At 42.6% G+C, this 12826-nt stretch overlaps 1 protein-coding gene across 4 annotated transcripts in view; it reads left to right on the top strand.

The window, feature by feature from the left end:
* The window catches only part of PPP3CC (protein phosphatase 3 catalytic subunit gamma), an 83916-nt gene extending 71382 nt beyond the window's left edge, over positions 1–12534 (top strand). Inside the window, exons 10-15 of one of the 4 annotated variants that reach the window (XM_087875879.1) lie at positions 1340–1417; positions 2550–2576; positions 3618–3699; positions 5200–5297; positions 9177–9206; positions 12324–12534. In XM_087875879.1, the coding sequence (XP_087732005.1) occupies positions 1340–1417; positions 2550–2576; positions 3618–3699; positions 5200–5297; positions 9177–9206; positions 12324–12499 (491 nt within the window). In that variant the 3' untranslated portion in view covers positions 12500–12534. The remainder of the gene's footprint in view (positions 1–1339; positions 1418–2549; positions 2577–3617; positions 3700–5199; positions 5298–9176; positions 9207–12323) is intronic. The other 3 variants (XM_060693586.2, XM_087875880.1, XM_060693587.2) reach the window with 3 other exon arrangements.
* Positions 12535–12826: the final 292 nt, after the last annotated feature.

Genomic DNA, 12826 nt, shown 5'->3' with positions numbered 1-12826 from the left:
GGTGAAATGTAAAATTTGTTACTACCGGTTCTGTGGGCGTGGCTTGGTGGGGGTGGGGGTAATGTGACTGAGTGGGCGTGGCCAACTTTTTTTTTTTTAACTTTTAAAACCATTTTTTCTACAACCTCTTCGGCCGAAAAGGTTGTTAAAAAAATGCTTTTAAAAGGCTCTGACGATCCCAGCTGAGCCGCGCAATCATCAGAGGCTTTTTTTTTTTTTTACTTTTCAAAGCATTTTTTCGGCCGAAGAGGTTGTAGAAAAAATGCTTTTAAAAATTAAAAAGAAAAAAAAGCCTCTGATGATTGCGCGACTCGGTTTGGCATGGGGGGAGGGCAGGGATTTTGCTACCGGTTCTCCGAACCACCCGCCACCATCGGTACCGGATCGGATGATCCGGTCCGAACCGGAAGCATTTCACCCCTGCACTTAGCCCAAGCAAATGAGATGGGTTGTTCTTTCGTTAATATTAAAGCTACTTTATATTTATTTAAATTGTTTACTTAGTATCCTAGTATGATTTGTGTTGATTGCTTCTTTATTTATTTATTTATTTGTTTGTTTTAATTTGTTTATCACAATTTAGTATCCATGACTATCACTAAGTATTGTATCTAATGTTTTATGATAAATGTATTTTTTACAGTGACTGTGATAATGATCTATCACTATTGTTGTACGTATGTTGAGAGCTTATGCACCGGAGACAAATTCCTTGTGTGTCTCATCACACTTGGCCAATAAAGAATTCTATACCTTAGTACAAGGGGTCTGCAACCTTTAACACTCAAAGAGCCATTTGGACCCATTTCCCACAGAAAAGAAAACACCGGGAGTCACAAAAACCTTCCCGTGCCTCACTATTTCTTGAGCAGCCACAAAACTAGCATATGTAATTGAATTAAATGTTCTGTTTTCTTCTGAAACTTTTCTTTCCTTGGATTTATCCATGGTTGGCCTACCGGGGGTTGAAAAGCTCAATAAATTGCGTGCCGGTGGGTGTCTCACATTGGTGGTTGTAATGCATAATTGGAGCGACAGGGAGCCACAGCACAGGGGTGAAAGAGCCACATGCAGCTCCGGAGCTGCAGGTTGCTGACCCTGGCCTTAGTAGGCAAGCAAAGAACTTTGGGACCTAGAACCAACAACCTTTTTTTTTATTATTATTATTTATTTATTTATTTATATGCCGCCCTTCTCCGGAAACTCAGGGCGGCTTACAATGTGCTCAGCAATAGCCTTCATCCTTTTGTATATTTATACAAAGTCAGCTTATTGCCCCCACAACTGGGTCCTGGTTTGATGTTGCCGCTTCATCACTTTTTCTCTCTACTTCCTGCAGTTACAGAGATGCTGGTGAACATTCTCAACATCTGCTCGGATGATGAGCTGATTTCAGACGGAGATGAAATATTGGACGGTAACGGCCCTTTTGTAACATTTTCAGGGTCTTGGGTGGTTTCAAGTAAATCCGGAGAGAGTGGGATTCTAATATTGAATACGCAGCCTTTTTCTTAACACCATTTTGTTGCCATCTTTTTCATTCATAAGTTAAGCTTGCTTTATCTATCTTCGGCTGGTTTACAGACAGTTATTTCTTTGGGCGTAAAGAACTACTAACCCTTCTCCCCATCCACCACTCTACTATCGTGGCTTTATCTTTGATCTATCAGCTTACTCTGTATCAACATTGTGAAAACGGAAAGGGAGACTTAAACAGAAGAAGCTTGATCAAGGTAGAAAGCTTGAATGCTCACTGCTCTTCCCGTGTATTGCTCCCATTCCTGTTTCCAGGAGAAGTTGACCGAGTTGCGAATGAAGTTGACTCGATCAGTTAGTCATCAACATCTGGTCCAGTCAATGTCATATTTAAGGTGAAAGGTGCTTATCACCTGCAGCCATCTTTTATGTGCTTTAAAAAACAAAAAAAACCCAACTTGACTCCAGAAGTATCCTGGGCAGGATGGGACCGTGAAGTTTACAGTTCATGAAGACTACCCTATCCGTGCCTAAAACAATTTAAGCGAAATATGTGCGTTAAGTTGCAAAAAAATGTGTGTGTTAAGTTGCATGCCTGGCAATATTGTGGGTTGTTTTGGCTCTTCCCAAATACAACTGGGAGCACTTGATAGCTTCGCGTAACCCCGAAAATATTTTGTTGGGAAGATAAACATCGTCTGCCGTCTAGTTTGAATGCTGTTAACCGACGAAAAAAGATTGTGGAAGCAATGCTTTTTTAGTTCTGCCATTTCTGCGTACTCTTCAAGAATAGAATCAATCTCATTTTTTGGGCCCTTGGTAATACTTAATGTCATAACGTGTGGAAAGCAGAAGTCAAGTTGATTGCCATCCAGGGCAGAGTTTGACAAATAAGGTTTTTAGTAAAAGAGAAGAAGATGAGCTCTTGGTAGAAGTGCAAAAGAAAACTACTTCCTTGCCCCATTGCGGATTTTTTTTTTAAATGTTCTTCGCTCCCTCCCATGGAAATTAAATTTGTTTCTTCTATCTCTGTCTTCATCTCCTTGTATACTTGGTGTCTCTTCTCCCTGAAGATAACTACATTTCAAGCTATCCGAAAGGTACCCAGCTAGAATTTGCTAAAAGCTTAATTCTCACTGCCTGTGCCACCAGATTTCCTTGGAGTGGATTTTTGAATAGCTGACTAGTTGGACATTCTCGCCATTTCCTCTTCTTCCCCCCTCCCCCCCCCCTTCAGTTTTAACATGAATGTGGTGCGTTTGTTTTGTTGTTTCTTTTCTTTTTTTTTAATCCTGTTTTGTTCCTTCGGGAACGTGAACGGTGTGCGGTGGGGGTCACATTTCTCTTGACTTTTGAATGCAGCCACCTGATGCATGGCTGGATCCATCGGTGCATGTCAGATCTCCAGTTTTGGCTTGTCCTGTTCTTAATGCCTAGTTGGGTCATCATAACCAACAAGCAAAATAAGATCTCGGTTTCAGAGAAGATGTATTTGCCATTCGGTTTGTAGTCGAACCCCGTCTCCCCCCCCAAGTCTCCATTCTTTTCGATCCATGTTTGTAGTAAAAGGGAGTGGGCTTAACCCTAAGATGCTGTGTTAAACGGGGGCTTGAACAAGGCCGCAAAAGTTCTAGCCGTCCCTTTTCTGCATCCGAAGAGAGTGCTTGTAATGACCGCTTTCCCTTCTGCAAGCACAGCCCAGAATCCTTTTCACCTTTCACTCGGTCTTGTCGTTTGTGTCCTCGCATTGCCAAGCTGTGTCTCTGTGGCTGAGTCATTCATGTTACTTCCCTTGTGTTGTGTGGTCAGACCCACCGGTGGGAAGCAAGAGAGGTCTGCTGCTCTGAAATAACACTTGGCATATTTCTTCCTGTGGTCATTTCTCCTCCCATTTTGGACTTTTTCCTGTATGTCGCCTTGTCCGTCACTCGCTATCCTTTTCCGTTCTGATCATGACTTTTCCGTAACCGACTAATGCAATTTTTAGCTGTAAAGTTGTAATCTGGTTTCTCTTTCCTAGAATCAAGTAGATGCTGCATACTGGCATCAACTGAGCCTATAAAGCATGATTTGTACCTCATCCTTTTTTTCCTTTTTTTTTTTTTTTAAAAAAAAATCATTTTTGATTCTTCTTTCCTAAGGAGGCACAACTGCCCGTAAAGAGATCATCAGGAATAAGATCAGGGCCATTGGGAAGATGGCGCGAGTCTTTTCAGTTCTTCGGTAAGCTTGCTCTTTTCTTGGGAATCTCGGTCAGAAAGGGAGGGTAAAAGAGGCTTAATCATTTTGCCAGGCTGCCTCTGTTGTACCAGCACAGCTCAAAGATGCTCACCATGAGCCCCGTTTGGGAAAAGTACAAAAGGGGTTTTGAAGGATTGAAAATCCTCAAGCACAAAGATCAACCGTGTGGGTCATTCTTTCTGGAACCAACATTTTTCCCAAGACGTATCTTATTCAGGTGGTTGAGGATTTTTTTAAAAAAAAAAAACATTTGAATGCTTCAAAAAAGCATCTCCCATAGTGAAGCTTTTAAGGAGTATCAGCTGTTTCTTTGTCCCATATATTCAATATGTCCCACCTTCTTTATCTTTGGAATCAAAAGCAAAACCAAATCCTAGGCAGTCTTGCATCTAGGCAGAGCCCAGAAGGCTTAATTGCTTAATTCCACACACAGGTTAAAGCAGAAGTTGCCAATATGGTGGCATAATAACGTAATAACATTTGATGGTACCCACCGACTGCCTTCTTGATCAAATGTAATTGATCTATATCAGGGGTCTTTTGGGTATTTAGGTATTCTCTCTACAGAGATGTTTCCCAAACCTAGCTAATTTAATTGTTTGCTTTTTGTTTTATATTTCTAAACTACCTTTCTCCCTCCAAGAAAGGCTCTGCTACTACTCTCATTTACTTTGATGATGGTTTTGGACTTCAGTTCTCCAAATTTCCCAACCAGCATGGCTGCCGCTAATAGCAATAGCACTTAGACTTATATGCCGCTTTACAGTGCTTTACGGACCTCTCTAAGCGGTTTACAGAGTCAGCCTATTGCCCCCCAACAATCTGGCTCCTCATTTTACCGATCTCTGAAAGATGGAAGGCTGAGTCAACCTTGAGCCAGTCAGGATCGAACTTCCTGGCTGTGGGCAGATTTAGCCTGCAATAAAGCACTTTAACCACTGCACCAACACTGCTCCCTTTCCTTCCTTCCTCCCTCCCTCCCTCCCTCCCTCCCTTCTTTCCTTCCTTCTCCTTGTTTGCCTTCCTTCTATCCTTCCTTCTTTCCTTCTCCCTCCCTCCCTCCTTCTTGTTTTCCTTCCTTCTATCCTTCCTTTCTCCCTCCCTTCCTTAGCAATAGCACTTAGACTTATATACAGCTTCACGGTGCTTTACGGCCCTCTCTAAGCGGTTTACAGAGTCAGCCTCTTGCCCCCCAACAATCTGGGTCCTCATTTTACCCATCTCGGAAGGATTGGAAGGCTGAGTCAACCTTGAGACTGGCAAGATTTGAACTGCCAAATTGCAGTCAGCCGGCAGTCAGCAGAAGTACCGCACTCTAACCACTGTGCCACGTGGCTAAGAATTACAAGAAGTCAAAATCCAGACATCTCCAAGTTGCTGAGGTTGGAAAACCCTCTTCAAAGAATTTCAAGTACCAGTCCTAAAGATGTGCTTCTATCTGTTTGCGCATGTATAAATTGGTCCCATTGCTTCTGTTTTCAGAGAGGAGAGCGAGAGCGTGCTGACACTCAAAGGCCTGACCCCAACAGGTACTCTGCCCCTGGGGGTCCTCTCAGGGGGAAAGCAGACTCTACAGACAGGTAAGTATACGAGAAGCGAAGTCCTCCCGTTGTGGGATACGAAGGGTCGCAATGGAAATTTAGCTTCCGAACATGTCTTAAGAAAACCACTGGATGTTCCAGCAGGAAGTTAAATTGAGGTTCTCCCAGTGCTGCTTTTCCCTTCCCATCACGGTGTCTAGGTTTTTGTCATAAAAAAAGATAAATTGCAAGGGTCACCTTGGATTGCCTAGCCATATCCTAGGTTTCCAAGATAGCGTATGAATAAAGCTTAGAAGATACAATAAACTACTTTTTACCTGGTAGAAAAATAAAGTTGAAGGCCCTCAGTTTAGTTTAATCGAAACCCAGCAAAAAAGCTAAAAAGATCATCTCCAAGACATGCATGTAACATTGCTGAACGCAGAAACTTAAAGCATGTCTTGGATCTGTTCTTTGGAACAACTTTCTAGAGTTTCCTTCTCATAAACAGTTAGGCTTCTGCTGCTGTGAAAAGAGCCTACATCACTGCCATTGGCCTACCCTTGACCCATCTGTTCTTAGTGATCGCACTGAAAATGATTGGTGGAGATTTGAGGTTTCCTCTCCAGTTTTGCATTACTTTTACCCTGTTGATGCTAAATTGAAACCAGCCTGAAGCTTCTGTGAGTTTCAGACTGGTTAAGTTAAGGCTATACAGAACAATGTTTTGAGTAGGAATGGAAGATACTTGGATGTCCGGTTGAATTTCCAATTCAACCAGCTATCTGAGGCTGACAAAGCAAGTAGATAAATAGGTACCATTTTGGTGAGAAGGTGTCAGCGCACCCCCGTGACATCATGCTGGCCACATCCAAGGAAATGTCTCTGGATAGCATGGGCTCAGTGGCCTTGAAATGGAGATATGAACATCACTCCCTCAAGTCGGTCATGACTAGTGGAGTAAAATCCGCAGGGACTTCTTTACCTTTTTTCCCCCCTTCAATTCATCCCAAAAGGATGGCTCAGGATGGCTTGCATAAAATAATGAATGTGACCACACAGATTAAATTAAACCTGTGGTCCTCCAGATCAGGGGTCTCCAACCTTGGCAGTTGCCAAGGTTGGAGACCCATGCTCCAGATCACATTGTTCTTCTATCAGCTACAACTAATATAGGCAATAAGGAGGAAGGATGATGGAAGTTGCAATGTATCAACATGTGGAGGGTGTCAGATTTTTCAGATAGAACCTGGGCAGGGAACAGACGTCCCATGAAATGTTGGAGCTCTGCTGTTTGTTAAAGCTAAAATAACAGAATCTTGAAACTCTGTCTTTCTCTCCCTTCTTATTCTAAAGAGGAGCAAGGCAGACCAATTTTATTTCTTACCCACTCCTCTTCATCAGGGCTTAGCTGAGGTTTATATAACAGTCTTGAATTTCTTCTTCAAGGCCATCTCTGTACTTCTCCACACCAAACCGTATGTTGCTTACTCCTGGTAGCTCGGATCAGTCAGTAAAACCACAAACATTGCCTCCACTTCCCCTCCTTGTTCTGAAGAAGGCTTCCTTTGAGGAGCATGTAGTAGTTATAAACCAATCAAAATATCCAGGGGTGGGATTCACTTACTTTCCCTACCAGATCGTAAATGTGAGAGAGAGAGCGCTGGCTTCACTTGCAAGCACCTCCTCCGTGAATGCACAGTGCTCACGCATTACATCTGGGCAGGTGGGCGGAGCTTCCCACAGTCGCCACTGCTGGTTTTCCTGAACCAGACAGAACCGGCTGAATCCCACCTCTGAAGATATCCCAATAAATCAAATTGCTTGTGTTGTGTGGAATTCAAGAAAATTTGACATTTTGGCAAATTATTTTCGTTAACAGCAAATCTGAGATTCGCTGTATAAGGTTCAAATTCTCTCCAGTCTAATATTACATTCTCACTGTAACTGAACAAACGTCACCTGGAAGTGTACAAAAGAACGTAAGAGCAGTATTTTCCTCCTAGCATTTAATAGCGGTAACCTAAAAGGGCACATTTTGATGTCTACTGGATACGTTGAGACAGCAGCTATGTGTACATGATACTTACTTGTTCTGAATCTACCCACTTTCATCTTAGTTGGAAAAAGTGAGAGGGAAAAAAAACCTTCTGAATCTAAATTTCCACTTCACATATAATATTGCAAACTTCTATTTTTGTCTTCTCTTTTTTTTCCTAATGAAAATAGATTTATGTACAAATATTGGCTAATGCTGTTAACTTGACTGGAATTTGTCTTATTCTCTCTCTCTCTATCCCTCTCCCTCCCTCTCTTTCTCTCTCTCTCTCTCTCACACACACATACACAAATATAGATGTGTTCTTCTGTAACAGTTACATATTGTAAAAATATCAACTTACAAAAAGTGTTGCATAACATTAATTTGTCCCAGCTTCTGCCAACCTAGTTTTTCTTTGAAGACGTTTCGCTTCTCATCTAAGAAGCTTCTTCAGCTCTGACTGGATGGTGGGGAAGGAAAGGATTTATACTCCTTGCAGACAGTTGGTCATTTGCATCCTTTTAGAGAGTCGTTGAGGCCACTTGGAGGTTTATCTGTGTCTTTTCAGCAGTTCCCAGAAGGCTCCACACCCACTTGCATCACTGAGGTGACCCTGAGGACACAGACAAACCTCCAAGTGGCCTCAACGACTCTCTCAAAGAATGCAAATAACCAACAAGGCGTATAAATCCTTCTATTCCCCACCATCTAGTCAGAGCTGAAGAAGCTTCTTGGATGAGAAGCAAAACATCTTCAAAGAAGAACCAGAGAGTCCAGTTGCCTCTTGAAAAAAGCACCTTTGGGACAATCATGACCTGGATGATGGAGAATCTCCATAGACTTGGCAACTTAGAGACAAATTTGAGTTAAAAGACAGGAATGGATCTTGTTCTTACCTCAAAGGACTACCTCTTTCACACTCACGATTACTGCTCAGTACGAGTATCCATTTTGGAAATCAGCTGGATCCATGTGAACATTTTCTGCCCGAAGTGGGTTGTAAGGAGTAGAAGATCCATCTCCAACAGCCCGGAGTCCCCTTTGTAGAAAGACACTTCAGATTTAATTGCTCCTGTCATCACCTTCCCTTTGGAACATCCTGTCAGGGTTCCAAGTAATATACCAATAGCAAAAAACAACAACAACTCCGAGGCGGATAGATTCCTCAAAGAATAGTTTTATTGGATATATCATATTGGCACAGTTCTGGTGAAAACCGACTCTGAAGGTTCCCGCGGTTTTCACCTAATTAAAAGTAAAAGTTTTTCCCCTTCCCCAAACAATCAGTCACATGGTCCAATCAGGGTGCCGTCCAGTTGCTTGGTAACGTCACTCCTCCTCTCTCTCTCTGACCAGGTGTGAGAATGTCCTTGATTCCCAGGGGAAAGTTATTTTGTTTTGGCTACAAAACCCCAGCTATCTCTATTCCTCTCCTCCTCCCCCCCCCCCCCAATACCTCACACATCCAGTGTGGCAACACTGAAGCTTCAAAATGGCTTCGGTCAGGTCAGCTTCCTTGCTGACACATCCCTTGTCCTGATACAATAATCAGCCGAACTCCCATCTAAAACAAGCATCCCTTGTTGGTGTCCACCCAACCACTCATAGAAAAGTTGATTCCAAGCCCATGGAAACTTCCAAGCTCTCTTGGAAACTCAGCGGAGCCACTTTCCGATCTGTCGACACCGTGACATTTAACCTCTCCCAACGCCCTTTCACCTCTTTTTGCCCTCTTGGCCATCCTTCTCTGCTGCCCGGTCATGGTCACCCTCCTCCTCCTCCTCCTCTCGTTGGGTATCGGGCGGGTTCTAAGTCTCTTAAGCAACCATAGTGATGTTAAGTTCACTCACGCTTTTCTGTCTTTATTTTTGCATGCCACTGTTCCTTCTGTATTACAGCCACAGTAGAAGCAGTAGAGGCACGGGAAGGTATGGCTAGAATCTTGCAAGATGGTTTGTGTGTTTGCTAAATCTTTTTTCTTTTCTTTTCTTTTTTTTTACCCCTCCATCCAAGATGGCTTGTGTGTTTGCTAATCTATTTTTTTAACCCCTCATCCAAGAGTTTTATTGTCAGCGTTACAAAAAATACAAAACCACATATTCTTGCATCACCAGAAGTAGAGAGCAGCTGAAGGAGAAAGGTATCGGCTTGGCACATCCTCCACCCTTATTGTCCACCTCGAAGGCAACGTCAACTCGCAAAGCATCCCTGGCCTGCTCTCGAGTTGCCATAGGCAGAGAGTTGTCTCTGCCCTACGACTACTTCAACCGGCTGATTTACCTTGTAGTTCTGGGAAGCAGAAGGTGCTGGTTTTCAGTAGCTGTAATAGTCCATATTTAGGTTTTCCGTTTTATTCAGAGCAAGCCTGTGCAACCCCATAGAAAACAATTCTGGCAATGAGTTACCAATCTCAAGGTATAAGTTCCATAGTCTTTGCACAGGAAATGCCAGAATTGAGTCTCGGATCTCTGTGCATTTAAGCCCGTGTTTCACAGATGCTAGATGCGTACCCTAGAATTTGTGTCATCTAATTAACCTCTCTTGAGCCAGCTGATAGTGAGGCCACTGGATCAGAGGTGGGTTTCAGCAGGTTCTCACCAGTTCTGGAGAACCGGTAGCGGAAATTTTGAGTAGTTCGGAGAACCAGTAGTAAAAATTCCGACTGGCCCCACCCCCACCTATTCTCTGCCTCCCAAGTCCCAGCTGATCGGGAGGAAATGGGGATTTATTTTTTTATTTTTTATTTTTAATTTGATTTATATGCCGCCCTTCTCCGGAGACTCAGGGCGGCTTACAATGCGTTAAGCAATAGCCTTCATACTTTTGTATATTTATACAAAGTCAGCTTATTGGCCCCACAATCTGGGTCCTCATTTAACCTACCTTAGAAAGGATGGAAGGCTGAGTCAACCTTGAGCCTTGGAGAGATTCGAACCTGCAGTAATTGCAGGCAGCTGTGTTAATAACAGGGTGCTTTAAACCACTGTACTACCAAGGCTTTGCAGTAACCTTCCCCTAGATTGGGGAGGGAATGGAGATTTTACAGTATCCTTCCCCTGCCACGCCCACCAAGCCACACCCACAGAACCGGTAGTAAAAGTTTTTGAAACCCTGCACTGCACGTATTTGCCGGTTGTCTTCTTGCCAAACTTGTCCTAGTCAGAACACTCTTAAAGAAAAATAAGCAGACTTTCAGAAGAAATCTAAGGAACCTGGCCTTTGCTCTCCTCAGTATTGTCATTGGACGAGCTTTTTAACAGACGTACTGAATTTAGTTTAGTTTAGTTTATTGTCATTGCACATGGTACAACGAAATTAAATGCCGTCTTCTGTGTCCATTATAACTATAAAAATAAAAACACAAACATAACATCCTTTGAATTCTATATAATTGAAATTGAAAACCTGATATTACACTTAACCGTAGAATTCAATATGGCTACTGCTCTGGGAGAGAAGCTGTTTTTCAGCCTATTTGTCCTTGTCTTTATTGTCCTGTACCGTCTGCCAGATGGTAATAGTTCAAAAAAAAAAAATGGTGTCCAGGATGAGATGGATCTTTCAGAATGTTTGAACTTTCTTAAGGCAGCGGGAGCTATAAAGCTCTTCCAAAGAGGGGAGAGGGCAACCCATGATCCTCTGGGCAATGACGTTGACCCTCTGGAGCGCTGTCCTATCTGCCACTGTGCAACGGGCAAACCATACACAGGTGCAGTAAGTTAAAATACTCTCTATGGTGCAGCGGTAGAAGCCACCAGCAGTTTTCCATTCAGTTGTTGTTTCCTGAGAAGTCTCAGGTAGTATAATCTCTGCTGGGCCCTTTTGACCAATGCTGCAATGTGAGTGCCCCAAGTCAGGTCCTCTTTTATGATAACACCCAGAAACTTAAAACCGGCTACTTGCTCCACTCGGTCTTCATTGATAAGCAAGGGCTGGATGTCTGATCGATTCCTTCTACTGTCTATAGCAATTCATTGAATTGCATTGCTGTGTCATTTTCGATGCATGGCAAAAGTCCATCTTTAGAAGGATTTCTACTTGGGCAGCCAAAGAGCTCATTGCCTACCTGTTTAGTTATTTGTCCTTTCTCAAGACTATCTGGAGAAGACGAGTTTATGCTCAGCCCTGAGTTGGATAGAAAGTGTTAAGGCTGTGCCAAGTTGGGTGAAAAGGCTTTGGCTCTACATACCTGAAGCTTTTCTCTGCATTGAGTTCGTGGTCATGCAAGGCTTTTTCATTCGAAGATTGGTTCATTTTCCCCTTTTTGTGGTGTGGTGTGTGTGTTTTTTTAAAAAAATCTGTCTGTGTGTATGTGTCGTGTTCTGCTGTGCTGAAGACTATGACTTTGATTTAGTACTCAGTGATTTTGATTTTATGTTTCCCAGCTTTGAAAAGAACGCTGTTACTTTTTTTAACTGCACCGTTGCTTCCCTTGCTGAGCATCTGTCTGACTTCCTAATTTGTTTTTCTCCAGATTAGGTTTGAAGTTTTATTAAGTGGGAGGAAAAAAAATGCCTTCATGAACAGTTTTGCCTAAAAATTATTTAGGCTACAGACAAATAGATTTTTTTTTGTTAAAAAAAAAAAAACAGAGATGGAAGCAGTTGGAGAGAAATCTCTTGAAACATATTTATTGACATTTTTTTTTTCTTATTGATTTTGCCCTCTGTTCATAACCTACAGGGTTTTTGAAGCATTAAAGATAAAAACAAGACAATTGATTTGGACTCTGTAAACCGCTTAGAGAGGGCTGTAAAGCACTATGAAGCGGTATATAAGTCTAAGTGCTATGGCTATTGGAAGCCAAAATGTGGAAACGTCGCCGATCAGAACCAGAAATAATAAATCTTTTTATATATATATGTTTTGAGAGAAAATATCTCACATGGCTTCTAGACTGCCAGAAACATGGTGGTAGAGTGAATGAAGAAGTCAGACGCATGCTCCACGCACACCACCTCTGCTTGACAGCCGAGGAGCAAGTGTTTACAAGTCAACGGCCTATTTTGCAAATGCCTCCAATTGCCCCTTTTCCCTCCCCGTAGCCATCCGTGGATTTTCGCCGCAACACAAGATCCGCAGCTTTGAAGAAGCCAGAGGTCTGGATCGCGTCAACGAGCGTATGCCGCCACGCAAGGATTCAAAGCATCCTGACGGTCCAGTGAATTTAACCTCAACAAACTCTGCGGACAAGAATGGGACGGGGAAGAAAGCCCAGTAACACAGTTCCATATCACTAAAGCATCCAAAACTTAATGAATTCTATTTATTTATTATGAAAGGGGCGGGGAGGGAGGGGGGAAGAAACCAATTTAGCCTGGAGGCACATCCATAATCCAGTTTGCATCCATTCTGTAAGAGAGGTGACCATTTTGTAAGTTTTTTAAATTTTATGTTCAATATATAAAGTCATCTTTTTTTTTTTTTTTTAAATTTAGGATGGGTCTAAAAACTAGTACATATATAAAGTGTTCTGTACAGATAGATATCCCTGCCAAGAGGGAAGGACTCTGTGTTGGTGAGGGTGGGAGGGAAGGGAAGCCAAATC

The sequence above is a fragment of the Pantherophis guttatus genome, chromosome 9 (assembly GCF_059756535.1).
Source record: "Pantherophis guttatus breed Tessera chromosome 9, ASM5975653v1, whole genome shotgun sequence".
Classification (NCBI taxonomy): Eukaryota; Metazoa; Chordata; class Lepidosauria; order Squamata; family Colubridae; genus Pantherophis; species Pantherophis guttatus.
Note: the sequence above shows the minus strand (reverse complement) of the source record. Positions and strands in the feature narration are given on the sequence as shown.